Raw genomic sequence first — 21,976 nt, 5'->3', positions numbered from 1 at the left:
CTTTGTGTTACAAATATTCCTTTATTTCATTTCCAGGTCATTGCAGGTCCACATGCAGGTTTATTACAAGAGAATGGTCAGTCAAGCAGCGGTCGACACAGGAGCAAACGGATGTATACAGGCAAATCCAGGGTCGTGGTCATACAACAGGCGGAGGGTCAAAAGGCAGGCAGCAGACAGGAATAAACAATAAAACAAGGCAAGGGTCTAACACGGCAAGGAAAACGCATCGTTAGGGATGGATGACGTGAAACTGATGTTTCCACACAGTTTCAAGATCCCAAAGCAGAAGTGTTTCAAAACACTTCACTGAAGCATGATCCGAAACAGCCAGGTCACATGATTAAGGAGATTTGAAACACAAGGTCACGTGTATAAAGTGATTCAAAGCCTCGGTGGTTTCAGAAGCATTTCGAGACTTGCCCTTACCTGCGTTTGACTGACAATCCTCTATCTCATGTAGCCTAGTGGGCTATTGTGTGCACAAAGTAACTGTGCTGCAAATGGCCTGAGTTTGAATCCTTACTTGTACAAATACTCTGAAATTATGATTTGATGTATTTTAATAATGTTACTTTTTGTTTTATGACCAAAATCAAGACATATTTATTCAAAAAAGTGTTTATTCACATGTCAGACCAATGTTAAAACAGAACACGTTACAAGAACAGCGCAATTATAAACTAATATTTATAACTACATCACTCTGGGTTCCAAGCCATTACCTCTGCATGCTAGTCAGGAACTCTCACCGCTCCACTAAATCACGCACAGGGTTTAATACATTAATTGGCTAAACTGTTTCTTTACGGAAGCTGTTCCAGAGCAATACAGAAAATGAACACTAGGTGTCACTGTAGAGACAGGTTTCAAAACGCTTCAAAGCCTCGACACATATGCTTCTGCAGTTTCAGAGTTTCATGAAGCCTCGTTTTGTCTACCACTACACATCGGAATGTCTCAAAAACAGATAATAAGACTCAGCACTGAAGTGTGTGTGTGTGTGTGTTTTGTGTATATAGTCCATCTAATCTGAGCAGCTTTTAGCTATGTGTGTGTGTGTAATCAACCGAATGAGGAACAGGTGTGTGTGAGCGGTGCATGACTGGACATGTAGTTCTTTAGTGATCTGCACAGGCTGGGTCGCTGGTGACCGTAATATAAAGGCTGTAAAATCTTTGTAATAGACAGCAGGTAACACAATCTACTTTGGTTTTTTTGTTCACTTTCTGAGGTTTAACCACATCATAAATCTGCAATCGTAGTGACATTATACTGTAGTCAGGCTAGGACCAGGGCCGGCGCATCCATAGAGGCGACTTAGGTGGCCGCCTAGGGCGGCAGTATAGAGAGGGCGGCGTCCAAGACACCTTCCTTACCACCTCAGTTATTTCCGCGCATAGGGCGGCAGAATAGAGGTCCGCGACACCTCACTTCATTTTCATAACCGGTCACTTTCGTTTTCACATTGGGGTTGAGGGCGGCGTGATCGTCCTCTGCCTAGAGCGGCAGTTCAGCTTGCTCCAGCCCTGGCTAGGACAAAGTAAAACACACTTCAGGTGTTTATAAAGAGTATGTTTATGCTGAATAAATAAAAGAAAATAATACAAAACTGAAAGCACAGACAAACCTTTAATGAAAACAACACACTTTAGTGAATGAATAAATAATGAAACACGTTACAGAAACAGGAGTGAATGATATGATGTGGTATTTCCTTTATTCTGAGTAAAACTGCTCATTTCTAATACTAATTTAACTTTCCTCTTTTTTCAGATGGGTTCAGGTAGTTCCTCTGTCTTTAGCAAAATTCAGCATCAGTTAAATTAGCATAATTACACAAATGAAGTTAACTGAACAGCTCCAGATTACAATGGGTTTACTTACATTATCTTTGTGAAGTCAACTTGTTGTTTTTGAGGCAGTTGGTTTACTCGCTTTAAGTAATGAATCACTTTTTACAGTGTGGTGAATCATTTAAACGAATTAAAATGATAAATTCAGAGAACTTTATAGGTTTTTGCTGCCTAATGAGTAAGTTAAACACACCTTTTTTAGTTTTGATTCCAAAACTTGATATTTTAAGTAATGTCAATTATATCAACTTAATTTCTTTAGTAATGACAACAGCGGGGTTTAGCCTACAGTGTGGAGTGAACCGGATACAAAACACATGGAGTGTGGAGCAGTAGAAACTCTTGCTGCTTCACTCCGCTCACTATTTACTATAGTATTAGTTCATGTGTGGTGTCTGCTGTCAATTAAACTGGTTTTGTTTGTCCTATGATGAGTTGAACTAAAACAAGAAGTTGTATTAAATATTTTTGTTGGTGGTTATTTATTTATGTATTTATTTATTTATTTATTGTCTGCTTAATACTGATTCTGAAATCATTAATTTACTGAAGTCGCTGTTGCTGTGATTGTCCTCTAGATGGCAGTAGTACACAGCACACTGATAGCGGAGGCGCTGGAGGAAAAGCTCAGAACAAGCAACATTAAACTCGTGTTGAAGATGAGAAGAAACAAAGAGGCTACACTTCAGCTTTTATCAACTCTAGAGAGATTATTTAGCGAACACGACACAACTCCTGCCTTTCTTCATTATATCCTGGCTCTTGACTGTCAATTCCTCTGTGAAAGCGATCAGGAATAGCGGACTTTTACCGTGTTCATATGTAAACAGGTAACGTTGTGTTTCTCTCCTTATTTATTAGTTCAGATTCCTACTTTCTCAATATTCAAGTGTTTTTCTCTCGGCTGTGTTCCTCTTCAGTGTCGGTTTTCAGCTTTGTTTTTGCTTGGTTTTGGCCACTAACCTCTTTATTAAAGCTCTCGATGTAAAAGCTTCTCGCGGTAAAAGCACAGGTTATGATTCCTGTTTACTTTCACACATTCTTATACTTCAGGATTTGTCTGATCTTTATTAGCGGCAAATGAAATGCTGTGTTCACTCATTTCACCCTCATGGACAAATACTGCAGTCATTTATAGGAAATAGTGTAGTATAAATACAAAACACCAACACTGTACTACATTTACAACAACTATATTACAACACAGCACAGTTTACTGCAGTAAAAACTCATGTTTACTACTGTATGCAGAGCATTTTATCATTTCACCATAGTTACTGCTGCAGCATTCAGTAACACAGTTGTACAATACACTTTATTATAGGATGGTTAAAAAACACTACAGTATTAACTATAAATTACTGTAGTATTTTTCAGTATTGTAGAGTTATGTGTATCACTTTAAAGCAATTGATATTATATATTTTTGTCAAGTTAAAGGTTGATCAATGCCTTTACTAACATAAACAATCAATTAGTAATACATTCATTATTGTATTCATCCATCCATCTTTAATGACATTATTTAAGTTAAACAACGTTAGTTCATGTTAAATCTCTGCATTAATGTTAACAAACACAACTTTGGATTCTATTAAGGCATTAGTAAATGTTGAACTGATTAATTTACAGAATTATTCATACTTAATGTTAGTAAATGCATGAACTAATGGAGTAAAATTATTGTAAAGTATTACTGAACTATAAAATGTTAGTTTTGTGTAAAAACAATAATTGTCTAAAACTGATGAGCTAAAAATAATTATTAATTAATTTACTGTAAAATTTATTTGCATATTAACAAGCTGTAATTCACAAACTATATAGACAGCAGCTCGTTGTGTTTTTCTGGTTTATTTTATCTTTTTGAGCAAGAATCAAGGTTTGATCAGTGTTTTGTGCATTTTAAAGTCTTAAATTTCATTGCATTGTCCAGAATGAATATACTATGTAGACGTTGTTTCCCAAAGTTTGGCTTAATTTAATCTGTGAATATTGGGGTGCAGTGTAGTTTATTAAATCAGTAGAATCTTGCTGGATGGATCATAATGAAAGCGCAGTTGTTGTCTCAGCCTGTGATAGAGCAGACAGAAATAGTCGGTCACATACTCATTTCATTTATTTATTTGTTCATTTTTTCCTATTTTTAAAATTCTAAATTATTCTAAAATATGTAATCAGCCAATTTGTCTTGGTAAAACAATCACAGTCGGCCATGAAAAGGCAAGCTCAGTGCATCAGTGTGTTTATTGATGAATGTGTTGATGAGTTGTGTTAAATGGGAGTTAAAGTGCATCACACACCAGATGCGCCGCAACACGGAGCGCACATGATAGTTGGAAGTATCACACACCAGACGCGCACATTGGCATGTTATTTAAAATGAAACTATTCAGATATAGTGGTGTGGCAGAAATATGAGTTTCATGAGTCGTGGCTGAAAACGGTTCCAGTTGGTCCACCGTTTTTATGTTGTTTAATTTAAAAGAAAAGGACTGTTTGTGTTTATATCAACTCAATATGACAGTCTATACACTATTCCTACACATATGTCTGTCCAAACAGCTTGAACAGTAGATTTTTCACCATATATGCCCATTAACAGACAAATTTTAAAAAGTTTAGCATTTAACACCTTTTAAATGACACTTTCTCTTCAGTGTGTTTAAGTAAAAAAATATATGAGCAATTCCAGCGTTATGGATGTGACATTTGCAGTAAAAACTCAAAACATAATTTCACACAGAAAGTATATGTTGACATTATATCGAAACTTCTGTTTATATTTTCCAAAATAGCTCACCACAGAGTTATGGGAGCAGAAAAATATCAATATGTAAACATGTTTTATATTTTAAATTAGGAAAATAAACATGCGTTATGGATGTGACAAAAAAAAGTTTGCGAATTTACAGTCGACAACAGATTATTTAGAAATTCTGACAGTTAAACTGCACAACCCAAAAGAAACAATGCTCATCAAACAGGTATGAGTCGGCTCACTATAGAATTAAAATGATTGATTTTATTTTATTTGACATTTTTGCATTTATGAAGAAAAAGTGTCGTTATGGATGTGACGCATTTCCGTTATGGATGTGACAGCTGTGAAATTGCCACTTGTGTGATTTTGGCAAATTAAATATAATAGTTTGAAATACTGACAGATACATTCACGAGTATTTTTACAGTACTGTAAAATACTTGCTAACACAAAAAATGTAGAAACGGTTTGTCTATTTTGCTGAAAACTAAATAATTTTTTATGGCAAGGTTGACATTTGCGTGGAATTGCCCATATATATTTAAATAAAAAATAAGAAATTCACTATTCCACTCTATATGACTAAAGCAATCTCCGCTGTGCTGAGCGAGAGCACTTCTGTTGGTGCTCGTTGGCCTGATTCAGCGTGTAGTATTGGCGTTGGACCGGCGGCTCTGATTGTAATTTTTGCTTCATTTCTCAAATATTTGCGAGCAGTTTTGTTGGTGCTGGTTGTTCTGTGTCGGCTTGGTGTGTCCTGAACCTAAAGTTTAATTCAAAGTCAGAGTTTTTTGATAAAGACCCACATGTAGTGTTTGTTCACTAGTCTAGCTATTGATTTGTGTTTCTCTTTCTTATGAACCTTTTGTTAGATTCAGCTGTGTTTGGCTTATCTGTTCACCGGTGGCTCGCCAATGTTTTAGATTACTCTGTTACACAAAATAAGTAAGCTTACCAAAGTCGTGATGGGGAGAAGACTTTATTAAAGACAGTGAATAGTACAGTTCCTCAGCAGCAATGCTAACCCATCGGTCTTCAATTAACTTAACCCAAAGTGCTCTCTGTGAAACACTACTTCAGGGTGGCCACCCCTGTTCCTGGAGAGCCACCTTCCTGCAGATTTTAGTTGCAACCCATATCAAACACACCTGCCTGTAATTATCACGTGGTGTTCTAGTCCTAATTAATTGGTTCAGGTGTGTTTGATATGGGTAGCAACTGAAATCTGCAGGAAGGTGACTCCAGGAACAGGGTTTGCCACCCCTGCTCTACTTTATCAGAAAGATATTACCATTTCCTCACCAGCCATGCTTGAGTTCCTGTAGGCCAAACAGATACTTGTTTGCTTATGAAACAAGTTATACAATCTATCATTCTGCAACACCCCCTCTCATTGAATGGTATGACTCTGAGGGGGGTTCTACAGAAATTTGGCCGACTGAATAAACACTCTTGAAACTAATTATAGCAATTTAAACTCTCTTTTTATTTTACCCCAATATGTTTTTTTAGCATCGAACCAAAAACATCAATCACAAACAAAAAAAAAAAAATTTGTTATGTCAGAATCTAAATAGTCTTTTTGAATAAAGTCAGTGACCACTTATTGTTACGAGCACTTGAGAGCGATGCAATTTCTTTTCGTGGTCCAGCCACTTGTTAGGAAACGACCCTTGATGCAAATAGGAGAGACGTCAAGTTGCCCTCTGTTGAGTGAGATGATGTTGCTCCCACGTAGGGTTGTAACGGTATGAATTTTTCACGGTATGATAATCGTCTAAAACAATACCACGGTTTGACGGTTTCGCGGTATACGGTATGTTACAAATGTTACAAAATAATAGAACAGTGAAGCAAATTTGACTTTTTCCAAATAATATATTTTTAGTTACTATAAACAACACCACTTACAATGAACAAATAAAAAAATAAGAAAATAATAAATAATGTGTCAAAGTCCAAATAAAGTCCAAATAAACATGGTGCAAATCCTCAGTAAAAAATAGATATAAATATTTACTATACTATAAATAGTTAAATAACGAAACTAGATTCAATATGGAACATCCTTAGGTTTTATGTGCCAGCATGGATATGGTTGTCTATGGATATGGATTTGGATATGGTTGTCTGCAATGCAGACAAACAGCTGCACCTTCATTTGTGTCTTTTGAAAACAGCAAGAGCAGCAGTTCGTCTTTGCTGTGTCACTGTTTTGTCATGTTTCTGTGCTGCTGTGCATGCAAAAGTACTTAGTATGAGAATTATTTCATGCAAAACTTTTTTTTTGCGTTTTATTTAGCCGCGCATAAATGTATGCCTTTCTCTCATTCCGTGTTGTACAAAAAGCTCATGTTGGTCCACAAACAAAAGCGAAACCTATGCTTATTGGTTGTGATATAGCGAGTTTGAACCAATCTGGGCATGGAGGAGGGGCAATGCATCAATGTATCATGTGCACTGGAAAAGCTGAGATTCTCTTCTTTATGCCAATCTTTGAATTGTATGAATCGGATCAGTGGATCAAAAGTTATTAAACATTTAAGAGCAATACTTATTTTTAGCCGCGGGTGGCTGTCTCGGTCTTTAAGGGTTAAAACCGTTGATATGCAATCGTTCATGGTATGATAACCGTGCACGTTCAAATCGTGGTAGACCGTCATACCGGTATATTGTTACAACCCTACTCCCACGAGAAGTTGGATAAGTGAAAACAGCAAGCCAACAGACGCATAGGGATAGCAAAATACAAACAGTCCTTTCTAAAATAAAACAAACGAAATCGACATGCGTAACTGCTTAAAACAACAAATCAAATATAGTTACATATACTTACAATTGAGCGATAACGGCAACAGTTCTCTACATTGGACAAAATGCGAAGGTCAGATACAAACGGTGTACACTATACTAATGCTCATTCTTACTCTATGGTAAGTGGCTCTTTATAAGGATGCAAATCAGCCTATCAAACAATCAGAGGTGGGAGTAAGTCACACATGTGCAAGTCAAGTCATTGCTTATTTCAAGTCAAGCTTGGTCTAGCAATATATATTAGAGCAGGGGTGTCAAACTCAATTCCTGGAGGGCCGCAGCCCTGCACAGTTTAGTTCCAACTAGAGATGCGCGGATGGGCTATTATTTCATCCGCAACCGCATGACAAAATTCATCATCCGTCCGCCATCCATCCGCACTAACATTTTTGACCAATTTTTAAAACCGCACCCGCCCGCCCGCCATCTGCTGATTGGGCTCTTCATTTAAATGGCTTATTCCTTTTTTTTATTAAATGAATGTTTCTTTATTGCTCATTATAGAATAGAGAATGACTTTAATGTAGACATGCAGTTAATCCAAACGTGCAAGTCATTAATTGACGACGCTTTGAAGTGACGCTAAAGATACGAGGACGTGTCTTTTCACTTGATTCGATTCATCGGTCCTTAAGTCTTTTCCTTGCGTCCTTCCCTCGTATCCCGGCGGGGTGGAAACACGAGGAAAGAAAGCAAGGAAAGGAAACGAGGATGCACAAATAAGAAATGAGAAGCACCCGAGCTCTCATCAGCAGTGAACTCCGTCTCCAATCGGCGCACAGGGACAAAATTAAATAAATAGCCTAAATTAAACGCACTGTAACTTACTGTACAACTTTTTTTTATTGTAGCCTAATAGAAATTAACGCATTGACACATCATTTCAACATGCTGCTATTTAGCCTACTACTAAATGCCTATTTTACTTTATTTTTTAGTAAATAGATAGAATAATAAGTCATTTACATTATAATAAAGTTTACATTTGTAGTTGTCCTTAGCAACCCCAAAAACGTACCTGATTGCCTTGCACATCTAATTAATGGGCACAGTTTTTCGACTATTTTTTTATTTATTATTTTTTATTTTTTGCTGTGGATGTTATTGAGCTTGTAGAAATCGGAAACAACACCAGTTCTGCGACACAGATGAACCTTTATTTATATCTCTATCAGACAATACCTATTTTATATGCCAAAAGAAACAACAGGCAGTAAAAAAATATCAACATAAATATCTTAATGTAGGCATAGGCTATAGTCGCATGCTTTGGCAAACAGTTGAAATTTTTTTTTAATAAAAACGTCATATCGTGCCTAAGCCTTATAGGCTCAGTCACCCCCACAATTAGAAATTAAATTAGAAAAATAGATTTGCCATCCCTCTTTGAGCGAACATAAAGTCTGACCAGGCTAAGTGCATGTATGACAGTGTCAGGATTCAGACGGGAGCGCCTGCATAGCCACTATAATGCGCCCTGCTGCACTGAAGAAGCGCTCGCTCGCAGCACTTGTTGCTGAAATGCATATAGCCTAGTTCTCTTGGAAAGGTGCTACAGTCGTGGGAATGACTGGTCTTATTTCTCCCTAAAGGAAAGTAGATTTTCCTCTGCTGATCCGTCTATACGGAAGTTTACGGAAGGAATACTTCTGTACTTCATCCAGAATTAGTGTATCCGATTCCTCCTTCCATTCTGTAAAGTCAGTCCTAGGCTTTTTCGTTGGTGCGCCAGCTATGCCTATAAAAACAGTACAACCGCCCGCCACCCGCCCGAATTTAATTAAAATATTATTTTTTCGTAACGTCATCCGCCCGATCCGCGGTTTATCCGCGGAGTCCGCGGCTATAACCGCCAACCGCGCATCTCTAGTTCCAACCCTGCTCCAACACACTCACCTGTAGGTTTCAAACAAGCCTGAAGGACTCAATTAGTTTGATCAGGGGCCTGTTTCAGTAAGGAGGTTCAAACAACTCGGAGTTTAAACTTGAACTCTGAGTTGATTTACAGAGAGATTAAAAACTCAGGGTTTTCGGTTTCAGAATAGCGAATCTGAGCTGGGTCAATCAACTTAACTGCAAAAAATGCTTTCCTTGCTTAGATTTTTTGTCTTATTTCTAGTCTAAATATCTAAAATTTCTTATATCAAGAAGCATTTTCTAGACAAGCAAAACATATTGTCTTGTTTTGAGAAATAATATGACAATATTAAGTGAGTTTTTCCGTAAAACAAGCTAAATAATCTGCCCATGGGGTAAGCAAAATAATCTTACGTCAAAAGAAAAAACAAGATTATTTTGCTTACCCCATTGGCAGATTATTTTGCTTGTTTTAAGGAAAAACTCACTTGATATTGCCATTTTATTTCTCAAAACAAGACAATTTGTTTTACTTGTCTAGAAAATGCTTCTTGATATAAGAAATTTTAGATATTTAGACTAGAAATAAGACAAAAAATCTAAGCAAGAAAAGCATTTTTTGCAGTGTTTGAGTAGACCAACTCAGAGTTAAGCGCGCACACCGTGACTATAAAAAGGCATTATCAATGGAGTGCAGATATTACGAGTGACCATGGCAACAAAAAAGAGATCAGCATTTCTTTCTCCGGCTGAACTTAATCTGCTCATGCATAGTTATAGCAAATATGAGTGTATATATTTAAAAAGAAGCAGCCATCAGTGAAACAAAGACCGTTAGCATGGGAAAACAGCTGCTCAACTTTATGCGTAATTTTTAATTTTAAGTATTTAAACAATTCAGTATAATAAAATAAGTAATGTAATGTGTGACGTTTAAACTTATTTCCTTAAACTTTTATACACTTTTATCAGTTTTATTGACTGATACAACACTTGTTGTGTGTCTGCCTTTTTATTGATCAAGTGATAGAGGTTGATATAATATTAAGAAGCAGTAATAAAATAATTTTTAGACAGAATAATAATCCCATTAATCTAGTAACAGTGCATGTTGAAGGTTAAGCTAATTATTTATTAAAAAAAGGACAAGCCTCATACGTGACCTTGTTCTGTGTGTGACAAAAATGTAGGCAATAGCTGTGTTTCCATCAAAATATAGGCTATTACATATTTGTGCAAAACTGGAATAACGCCTAAAAATAAAGCAGCGTTTTTATCCAACGAGTCGAAGAGAACACAATCGTCACTTCATGATTAACTTGCGCCAAATATCAACAGTAAAAACAGAATTTACTGCGGTAGAATAAGCTGCGTCAATGATTTTTTTATTTAATTAATGTACTTGCGCCTCAGAAGACAATTGACACACAATGAACACGTGGGGGCGTTTGAAGCCAGATGCGGAGATCTTGACGCGCTCCAGACGCTGAGTAATTAATAATATACACTAATACTGAAACAGTAAAGGCATTTTAGAAAGACTAAAACAACATTTAAGATGCTCTGCAGTGTGCTCAGTCTGCTGGTTTGTCCATTCACACACATTTTAATCATCATCTCTTCATTCTCATCATCATTTAATGCACATACTGTAATTTGTTAAGTGCACTTCGTAGTTTATGTTTAACCTACTCAGTTATGCACATGTTTTATTATGCATATTTTTAAAAGTTATGTGAATCATGACGTTTCCATCAATCGTTTTTGTGGGCATCTCCAAAATGAGCATTAAAATAGGTGTGTGGAGACGTAAGGCTAACGCCTGTTTCACACCGCAAGCGTCAGCGGCGCGTGAGCAGAGCGTGAGCAGCGCGTATGTCGAGCAGTAGCAGCACGCAGGCGTTTGCCTTTCACACCAGCTGCGTCTGCAGCGCGCAGTTCTTCGGCAGCTGCTGCTGAGATCAACCTATCTCTGTCTATTCTATCTAGTTACCCCTCTATATACAAATACACTTTTTAAACTTTTCATCTGCACCAAGGCCCCTCCTATGCTGTTTCATTAACCTGCAAATGTTTATTTTACAAATTTTATAGATCAAATAGTACTGTATGCTTCTAAAGCTAACTTATATGAGAATTGTCTACAGTCAGAAGACAATCGCCTGTGATATCATGTCATTTGTTTTTTTGATTATCAGGTTGCTGTAGACCTAGTTATAATCATATTTATACAATATAGTTATAATGATATTTATACTTGATCAAACTAGTGTTACTTTCTCCGCTTCAGTGATGTCCAGCGGCAGAAAAACAGCTCGTTAATTCATGCTCGTGCAGATGATGAGACGGACAAAAGTAACCAGTGCATGCCATTCTTTTACTTATTTTCGTGTTGTCAGATTCACAGTGCAAACAGCTCCCGGTAGGAATAACTCGAGTGAACATAAAACAAAGCCGATTAAAACTTTCTTCCTCTGCTCAGCTGTAGAGAACACAGCGAGCTCACATCATCCAGCATGCCTGTCGAACTACAATACCCACAATACACTTCGCTATGGACTACAAATCCCGTAAATATTCTATTTCCCCTCTCCTACAACACTAGTGTGCAACTTAAGCAAAACTGATAGTAAAATTGTTTTACATTTGGTTTTGTAGTTCGGGCCTAATAAATGTTTGTTGCCGTTTTTAATCGTTTTAAGTTTATTTGAAAGACTATATATAAACCATTTGACATTATTAACGCATTTATTGGGTAAAATTGCTACTTTTTACTGTCATTCATTGTGTTTTGGTCATTATCAATGCACTGTCACTTTAATTGAGCGTGAGCAGCGCGTCAAAAATAGACCCAGCGCCGAAACTATTGCTGCACTGCTGCTTCGGCGACGCTCACGCCTCGCTCTGACGCGCTGCTGCTGCGTGCGGTATGAAAGCTCTAATCTGTTAACATGGACGCCGAAAACACACGCGCTGCTCACGCTCTGCTCACGCGCCGCTGACGCTTGCGGTGTGAAACAGGCGTAAGGCGAGAAATACGCTTCATCTTTAAAAAAGGGGAGGAGACCGACAGAAACTCAGAGTTTAGAGAATAAAACCTGCTCCGGACCAGGTTAGATTCACGGAGTAAGTTACCACAGTAACTGACTCTGAGTTAAAGTTACCTTTCTTTCAGAAACAGGCTTGACTTACCCTGATTTCTCGAGTTTAACAAACCTACCATTTTGAAACGGAAAACCCAGAGTTTCTCTCATTTCAGGGTTAAAATACTCTCAGTTTTCACTTAACCTCCTTTCTGAAACAGGCCCCAGGTGTGTTTAATTAGGGTTGAAACTAAACTGTGCAGGGCTGCGGCCCTTTTGGAACTGAGTTTGACACCTGTGTATTAGAGCATTTATATATTAGAGCTGCACAATTAATTGTAAATTGTCAAAAGATTGTCGATTCGACCCCCTTGACGATCTTATTCCAGCATTTCTACGATTTTGTCAATCATATTTTCAAGTGCAGGAGAGAAGCAATGGTGTCTTCACATTGTTTTACATACGATGTTCAGCAACGTGGACACCTCCATATGGTGTTGAAAGAGTCCCGCCCCCCAGAGGTCGAAAGCAATATTACAACATGTCAGCATACTGATTTTAACATGCCAAACAATACACAATGCAAAAAAATAAATAAACAAATCTAAAAATATTAATAGTAACATTATTTAACTGTTACAACTTTCATAGGGGGTAGTCGTTTAAATAATTCTCTTACTCCTCGTTCCCATTATTCTGACTTGTACTGCATTCACAAGGAGTTTTCACAAGCTTAAACTTTTTAGTTGTGCTTGCTATATTACTGTCAGTGTTTAGTAAATATACTGAAAGTTCAAATGTCACCAGTGTTACTAGTTGAAACCTAAAGTGACGATGAGGTCTTGAAATCTGTGGAAACAGTCCTAAATAAGGTCTTAAAGGGCCATGAAACCCCCTCGTTTCAGCAGGGTGTTTTCACACCTCTACTTTGGAAAAAGTCAGAAAAGTGGGCGTGTCCAGCTCTGTTTAGGGGGGAGTGTCGGAGGAAAAAAAGTGGGAGGGTGTGGGAGTGTCTATTTGGGCACGCGCGAGTTTCAGAGTCAAAATACACACACAGACACACAGGAGAAAGCGATGGTGTTTAACCTACATGGACATCTGTAGTCGAATTATTTGCCAAATTATTAAATGGTGGACTTTAACTGCAGTTTGGCTCTTTCATTCAGGGAATTCATTCATGCCCCTCGCGTCAAACGTGATATTTGATTCGAGGAACTGCTCTAAGCGTGTATTTTTCATGCAATGTTTGATACCGCACGGCGAATGAGAGAAAAAAACCCTCTGCATTTCCCGGAAACTTAGATACACACGGCAGGTAGTGTCAGAAAGCCGCGTGTGTTATTCCGGTCACTAAATGCGGTAAAAATCCTACACGAGGTTAAAGTTTGGTTGTGGGGCTAACATGTTTACACGGTGCAATAGTTAACTTAGTTCGATATGAACAAACTGAATAAACAAAGAGCACTGGTCGCTCACTTACCAAATCTGTAGAGACAGGACAATCACCAGCAACTAGAGCCGCGTCTTTATGAAGAGAAGACTACAAGCGAATCCGGATCTCAGCGTTTGCAGATGAGAACAGCTCTCAGGTAAACAATGTTCCTCCTTAGACACGTAAGTTATTGTTGTCGCACGTCGCCTACACTGTTAATCCACACGTGAGTCTGAGCTCTCACAGAGAGAAAATGAAAACGAAACTTAACTGCAGCAAACTATAAAAGCAACACTTCACGCTTGTTTTGCCAACACAACGTGGCGTCTCTGTCGTGTAAACACGGTGACAGTAATGAATATTAATGAAGTTGCACAATAGAGCGCGCTGATTGGTTTGAACCAAGCCTTAATCATATAATACAGCAGGCTGTAAGACGTAATAAGACTCACTCTGGCACAGACGCCCAGTCTGCACGCTGGAATACACGCTATTATGTCATGACCGTGACGCAGCTTCAAAAATTCGTTTCAAACCGGAAGTACGAATTTGCTTAAAATAACGCAAAAACAACCAATTTACACTTCTTAGTGAAATATAGGTGTCCTAATAGTGTTTTTAGCAGTGTGGGACACATATACGACTGTCAACAGCTCAAAAAAAAATTTGTTTTGGTGTTTCGTGACCCTTTAAAAGGTAATGAATTTCTCTACATGATTCCTGTATATACCCTGAAAATGGCATTGTCCACTGAAAAAGCTGAACATGCAGTAAACCTTCATCCACTAGTGGACTGGATGAATCTATATAAAATATATTATTTTTATGTCAGCGCAGTGGCGTCCCCAGAAAAGTTTCTTAGTGGTGGCCAAGCAAGGCCACACCAAATCTTGGGGTGGCACACAAAACAATAATGAATTATTGTGAATAATGAGTAATGCTATATTTTTGTTTCTGGTAAAGTAAATAATAAAGGTTTAATTCCATTGATTACTCTTGAAATATTGTAGTTTATTCCTTGAAATAATTCAGCAAGTACACGTGCAAACCAAATAAAAATCAATGTACAACATACTCTTTGTAACGCCGGGGGTGACACACACAACAGAAGGTAAGATCCAATATGCAGGGATGGCTGACGTGAAACTGACGTTTCGACACAGTATCGAGATCCTGAAGCGCAAGTGTTTCGAAACACTGCGCCGAAGCACCCAAGTCACGTGACTAAAGTGTTTCGAAACACCTGGTCACGTGACTAAAGCGATTCAAAGCATGGATCAGCTTAAAAGCGTTTCTAGACCTGGCGAATCTTCATTTAGCTGCCAAGGTCGACAGATCTCCATGTCATGTGGATCTAGTGGACTGTACGTGTGCATGCAGATACAGTTCTTCGAATTACGTTTTGGGTTCGAATCCCGACTTGTACAAATATTCTGAAATGGTTTCATGTATTTTAATCATGTTTCTGTTTTGTGTGGCCTAAATAGGATACAGCTGCAGTTGCGCCCTCAATATAGCATCATTTTTGTAACATTGTAAAAGATAAATAAAGAGTCGTAGTCGTATAACAGGCAATAGGTCAAAAGTCAGGCGGCTAAACAGGAGAACAGGGATACACTAGGCTAGGGTCTAAAACACGGAGAAACAAGACAAGGAGAAACGCATTGTAATGTCACTAGAAGCGAACAAGACTCGGCCAACTGGATGAGTGAATGAGTGGCTTATGAAGGGTGTCTAATCAGTCTCTCAAAGTCCTCATGTGAGGCGAGTGTAATCAGTCTAGATGAGTAAGCAGGCGTGAGTTTCTGGGAGAAGTGCATGTCTGCATATGTAGTCCAGAGGAAGGCGGAAGTGTAGTCCATGGTTATAGTGAAAACCAGCGATCTCCAGAGAGCGATCGCTGGTTCTCGTAACACTCTTATTGCACTTATTGTTTTTCCCTGTCCGCTGTCGCCACTAGCTTGCATGGTTTGGGATCGATAGAGCTATGCATCGATGGATTTGCTCTTCAGTGTTTAGGCCCTCAGTAGTGATTATTAAACCACACTGAACTGAGCTGAACTGAACTTAAACACTAAATACTGAACTACTCTGTTCCAATTTACTATGATCTTCTATGTGTAGCTGCTTTGACACAATCTACATCGTTAAAGCGCTATTCAAATAAAGGTGAATTGAATTGAATACAACATGCAGTATAGCCATGTCTAAAGTTAATGAAGATTAATGAATGAATTAATAAAACACACAAATGAACAAACTGAACAAAAGACATTACTACATACTCACACTTACTGTATACAGACCCTAATCCTACCATTAATCCATGCTCCTTATTAAGCTACAATATTATTAATACATATTCTTCTTTTAAAGTACCTTTCTGTAAAATACACACACATTAAGTCAAGCAGCAAAATAATGGGGTTGCTAAATAAACAAGATTCTGAAAAGCTGATTAGTGATGGGTCGTTCTTGAACGATTCGTTCATTTTGAACAAATCTTCAATATGACTCGAACTATGAGTCCTCTCAGGGAGTGATTCGTTCATGCGCGCGTGCGCACATTTGTGCAGGTGGTATCATTCATTTAAAGTCTTTTGAGTCGTTCATCGCGGAAAGGCAGAAGCCAATCAAATGCGTTTAGAGCCGGAAAGAGAATTGATCCGTTCAACTCTCGAGTCCTCTATCGCGTTTGAGTGATTCGTTCCTCACGGCCCAGTCGTATGCGTTTAGATCCGTTCATCTCTTGAGTCCTCTATCGAGTTTAAGTCATTCGTTCCTTACCGGCCAATCATATGCGTTTAAAGCCGGAAAGAGATTTGATCCATTCACGTCTCGAGTCCTCGGGTTTGAGTCATTCTGTCACGTGATGAACGAACAATCATGATATCGGCTCAGACTGTACTTTGGTTAAGATTATATGTGACTGTCAGTGTAACGTGAATGAACCCCTGACATTTGAATACATGAAGAGGTGAGCTGAGCAAAGAGACAACAATACCTTCATAGACAAAAGAGCAGGTCAACATTGAATTATTATTTTCTCCTTCTCATAGTATTCTACTTATGACTTATTTGTGAATTTAGGTAAGTACATTTAAATTAATAATATCAACAACTAATTCTTCTTCAGAATTTACACAGGGTGGCCGTGGCAGCCCGTGTCAGCGTGCTGTTATGTCATTTTAAAGGCAGTCTTTTCATTTTTATTTCAGACCTGATGGAGGACACACACCGTCACGAGAAAATGAGTCAAAAAACTGACTCACTGAAGAGAAAAGACAAAGAACGTGTCACCTGCACTCAGTGTGGAAAGAGTCTAACAAACAAACAGAGTCTCGGGAAACACATGAGGATCCACACTGGGGAGAAACCATTCACATGCACTCAGTGTGGAAAGAGTTTCAGAGCATCATCAACCCTTAATAATCACTTGCTGATCCACACTGGAGAGAAAACACACAAGTGTGATCAGTGTGGCAAAACATTTTTGAGGGATTCAGAGCTGAAGAACCACCTTAGTGTTCATACAAAGGAGAAGCTTTATCCGTGTTCTGTGTGTGAAAAGAGTTTCAGACATCAACGTAGTTTAAGAAATCATCAGAAGATCCACACCGGTGTGGGAGAGTACAAGTGCTTTGAGTGTGAGAAGACCTTTTGTACAGCTGAAAGTTTGAAAATACATAAGAGAATTCACACTGGAGAGAAACCTTACATTTGTTCACTGTGCAATAAGAGATTCAGTCAGCTTGCACATATGAAAACACATGCGAGGATTCACACTGGAGAGAAACCTTACAAGTGTTCATACTGTGAGAAGAGATTCAGGCGTTTAGGACAACTGAGGCAACATGAGAGGACTCACACTGGAGAGAAACCTTACAAGTGTTCACACTGCGACAAGAGATTCAGTGATGGAGGAAATCTGAGACAACATGTCAGGATTCACACTGGAGAGAAACCTTACAAGTGTTCACACTGTGATAAGAGATTCAGTGATTCAGGAATTCTGAGACAACATGAGAGGGTTCACACTGGAGAGAAACCTTACATTTGTTCATACTGCGACAAGAGATTCAGTGGTGGAGGAAATCTGAGACAACATGTGAGGATTCACACTGGAGAGAAACCTTACAAGTGTTCACACTGTGACAAGAGATTCAGACAGTTAGGAGGCCTAAAAATACATGAGAGGATTCACACCAGAGAGAAAGTGGCGAGAGCGTCAAAGTAGCCGGAAGTCATTCATTTTCAATGAGAGTCGGCGCCGATAAGCAATGAGGAGCAGCGCGGCGCGTCTTGGCTGGTGTGGGCGTCATTGGCAGTGCTGCTGCTTCAGGATATTTCAGACATATAGACACACAGTGGATGAGTGGAGCAAAGCCAGATCACAAGCAACTTGATCTTCCATAGTAAAATGAGTTTGAGAATAAGAGCTGAAGGCAGACCGCGTTGTCACCAGGGTGGTCCACAGTGTTTTTTAAAGGTTTGAGTGTGTTTAAGGGCTGCAAAACAATGTGTGTTCGTGATTCATCTGTAAAAAATCATGTGATTTGTTAACATATATTACCTTAATTTTATACAGCTACTGAGCAGAAAACGACCATCATATTTCCTGGTTCCATCTATAAGGCCTGCTCACAACGGGCTCTGATTAGTCAGCTAAACTAAGTGGTTTATCTAAATCTAAATCAGCACTATAGTTGGGTTCTTAACCAGCAGCATATCTCTATAAAGCAATTTATAATCTGTCTTCAGCTCTAAATGAGGGGGGTTGGGGTTCTCGAGACCCACCTAAGCTCAAACTGCGTTCTCGCCCTGCAAACGGGAGGGAGCCCTGTGCTCGAGGATCTTTTGAGCTCAGTGTTCTCTCCTGGGACAGCATGCCAAATATGCTTTATAATCAATCATCAGCTAAGTGTGAACTCTTGAATGTGTTGTGATTGGTGGGTCGGCTCCACATCACCAGGAAACGTCATGCCTCTCCTGCATGCTGTCTGTTAATAATGTCAGTAAAGCCGTATCAGTCTGAGTCAGACACAGAAATGAAGAGGACACAGCTGAAGCCATGCAAACACGACTCTTGCAAGATGTTTCTGAATGCTGTGTTTTTGTTTTGTTCATTGGTATGAGGAGGAATGTGGTCAAGCCGTCAGCATTTGATAGAAATAGTTAAAGCAGATCAAACAGACAGAGTAACTCTTTCTAAATTACAGATTTGCTCAGTTATTTGTCCTAGTCCACTCAGTACAGTGTATTTACTATTGCATGCAGTTTTATATAATGTGGTTTAACCTTGTGAGCGACAGTAGTAAACAAATTAAAGAAAGATTCAAATACTTTGTGTTACAAATATTCCTTTATTTCATTTCCAGGTCATTGCAGATCCACATGCAGGTTTATTACAAGAGAATGGTCAGGCAAGCAACGGTCGACACAGGAGCAAACGGATGTATACAGGCAAATCCAGGGTCGTGGTCATATAACAGGCGGAGGGTCAAAGGGCAGGCAGCAGACAGGAATAAACAATAAAACAAGGCAAGGGTCTAACACGGCAAGGAAAACGCATTGTTAGGGATGGATGACGTGAAACTGATGTTTCCACAGTTTCAAGATCCCAAAGCACAAGTGTTGTGAAACACTGCAGCAAAGCATGATCCGAAACAGCCAGGTCACATGATTATGGAGATTTGAAACACCAGGTCACGTGTATAAAGTGATTCAAAGCCTCGGTGGTTTTAAAAGCGTTTCGAGACTTGCCTCATCTGCGTTTGACTGACAATCCTCTATGTCATGTAGCCTAGTGGGCTATTGTGTGTGTGTAACGGAGGCCACCTAGTAAGTGCTGTGCAGGTAAACCTCACTTCTCTGACCTCTAAAGGTGCTCTAGTGCCAGACGCTAGAGGCCATGGTCTTTAGCCTCCTTGTTGGAGCAACCGACTCCCATGCTGAAGGTCGCCGGTATGAAACCAGTTTGGAGGGGGTTGGGTGGCGTAGGACCGGCGGGGTTACATGTGCACAATGTAACTGTGCTGCAAATGGCCTGAGTTTGAATCCTGACTTGTACAAATACTCTGAAATTATGATTTGATGTATTTTAATAATGTTTCTTTGTTTTATGACCAAAATGAAGACATATTTATACACTGTATTCATTCGGATGTCAGACCAATGTTAAAACAAAACACGTTACAAGAACAGAGCATTAACAAATTAATATTTATAACTACATCACTCTGGGTTATAACCCATTACCTCTGCATGCTAGTCAGGAACTCTCACCGCTCCACTAAATGACCTGACACCTCAACTCTACAGCGTGGAGTTTAATACATCAATTTGCTGAACTGTTTCTTTGCTGAAGCTGTTCCAGAGCAATACAGAGAAATGACCACTAGGTGTCACTGTAGTGACAGGTTTCATTTCAGGGTTTCATGAAGCATCACTTTGTTTACCACTACACGCCGTAATGTCACAACAACAGATAATAAGACTCAGCACTGAAGTGTGTGTATGTTATTTGTGTACAAAGTCTTTCTAATTCGTTCCTGAGCAGCTCCCAACCGTGTTTGTATCTGTAATCAACCGAATGAGGAACAGGTGTGTGTGAGTGGTGCATGACTGGACATGTAGTTCTTTAAAGTGGCAGATTTGTAGTTCTTCGGTGATCTGCACAGGCTGGATCGCTGGTGACTGTGACATAAAGGCTGTAAAGTCTCAGTTTCTAATAGAGAACAGGTAAAACGGTAGACTTTGATCTACTTTGGTTTTTCCCTCACTTTCTGAGGTTTAACCACATTGTAAATCTGCAATCGTAGTGACATTGTACTGTAGTCAGGCTAGGACAAATTAAAACGCATTTCAGGTATTTATAAAGAGTATGTTTATGCTGAATAAATAAAAGAAAATAATACAAAAATAAAAGCAGGGACAAACCTATAGTGAAAGCAACACACTTTAGTGAATGAGTAAACAATGAAACACATTATAGAAACAGGAGTGAATGATATGATGTGGTATTTCCTGTATTCTGAGTAAAACTGCTCATTTCTAATACTGATTTAACTTTCCTCTTTTGTCAGATGGGTTCAGGTAGTTGTCCTCTGTCCTGCTGCGCTTCAGCAAAATTCAGCATCACAAGCACAATGAGCACCTTGTCATCATATAACACATATCAACCAATCAGCGTAGGTGTCAAGCCAGAACTTCAAGCGCAACCAATCCTTTTAAACAGAGACGTGGACTGTAAAAAGTGATTCGTTACTTAAAGCGAGTAAACCAATTGCCTTAAAAGCAACAAGCTGACTTCACGAAGATAATGTAAGTAAACCCATTGTAACTGTTCAGTTGACTTTATTTGTATAATTAGGCTAATTGAACTCACTTTTTAAATAATAAAGTAAACTAATCACTTTTTCCCAATACACCAATATATATTTACTATATTTGTTTTTTTCAGGCTATAATTGTAGATCTTATAAACTTAATGAAGCACCAAATATGTAATATGTCGTTATTTGAAAAAAGACGTGCTAAAATAGTCTTGACACTGTCAAAAGTGATTGGTTGATATGTGTTATATGATGACACAAGGTGCTCATTGTGCTTGTGATGCTGAAATGTTTAAGTAATGAATCACTTTACAGTGTGATGAATCATTTAAACAAGTTAAAATGTGAAATTTAGAGAACTTAAAATATTAATTAAAGGTTTTTGCTGCCTAATGAGTAAGTTAAACACTTCTGTTTTGGTTTTGATGACAAAACTTGATATTTTAAGTCAATTATATTAACTTAATTTCTTTAGTAATGACAACAGCGGAGTTTAACCTACAGTGTGGAGTGAGCCGGATACAAAACACATGGAGTGTGGAGCAGTAGAAACTCTTGCTGCTTCACTCCGCTCACTATTTACTATAGTATTAGTTCATGTGTGGTGTCTGCTGTCAATTAAACTGGTTTTGTTTGTTCTATGATGAGTTGAACTAAAACAAGCGGTTGTATCAAATGTTTTTTTTTTTGTTGGTGGTTCTTTATTTATTTATTTATTATCTGCTGAACATTGATTCTGATATGATTAATTTACTGAATTTCCTCCTGGCGCCCGGTGACCGCTGTAAGTCGCTGTTGCTGTGATTGTCCTCTAGATGGCAGTAGTACACAGCACA

At 38.6% G+C, this 21,976-nt stretch overlaps 3 protein-coding genes across 12 annotated transcripts in view; all 3 read left to right on the top strand.

Moving 5' to 3' along the window:
- LOC147845489 (uncharacterized) overlaps window positions 1–4,534 on the top strand; it is a 17,037-nt gene extending 12,503 nt beyond the window's left edge. For 4 of the 6 annotated variants that reach the window (XM_087243693.1, XM_087243690.1, XM_087243689.1 and 1 more), the window contains exon 3: window positions 37–2,319. In XM_087243693.1, the coding sequence (XP_087099819.1) occupies window positions 37–186 (150 nt within the window). In that variant the 3' untranslated portion in view covers window positions 187–2,319. Of the gene's footprint in view, window positions 1–36; window positions 2,320–2,434 lie in introns of those variants that run through there. The other 2 variants (XM_087243692.1, XM_087243688.1) reach the window with 1 other exon arrangement.
- zgc:136308 overlaps window positions 1–21,976 on the top strand; it is a 97,556-nt gene that overhangs the window by 42,812 nt on the left and 32,768 nt on the right. The gene's annotated exons all lie outside the window — the stretch shown is intronic.
- On the top strand, window positions 2,486–21,816 carry znf1001 (zinc finger protein 1001). Of its 5 annotated transcripts, none has more exons than XR_015480126.1 (4): window positions 2,486–2,686; window positions 17,025–18,221; window positions 19,185–20,851; window positions 21,403–21,816. XR_015480126.1 is itself a non-coding variant. In XM_087243439.1 (3 exons), the coding sequence occupies exon 3, from the start codon at window positions 17,030–17,032 to the stop codon at window positions 18,041–18,043; it is 1,014 nt and encodes a 337-aa protein (XP_087099565.1). In that variant the 5' UTR covers window positions 2,486–2,686; window positions 16,866–16,896; window positions 17,025–17,029; the 3' UTR covers window positions 18,044–19,148.

The sequence above is a fragment of the Danio rerio genome, chromosome 3 (genome assembly GCF_052040795.2).
Source record: "Danio rerio strain M-AB ecotype USA chromosome 3, GRCz13ab, whole genome shotgun sequence".
In the NCBI taxonomy this organism is placed as follows: Eukaryota; Metazoa; Chordata; class Actinopteri; order Cypriniformes; family Danionidae; genus Danio; species Danio rerio.
This window is presented reverse-complemented; position numbering and strand designations above follow the sequence as displayed.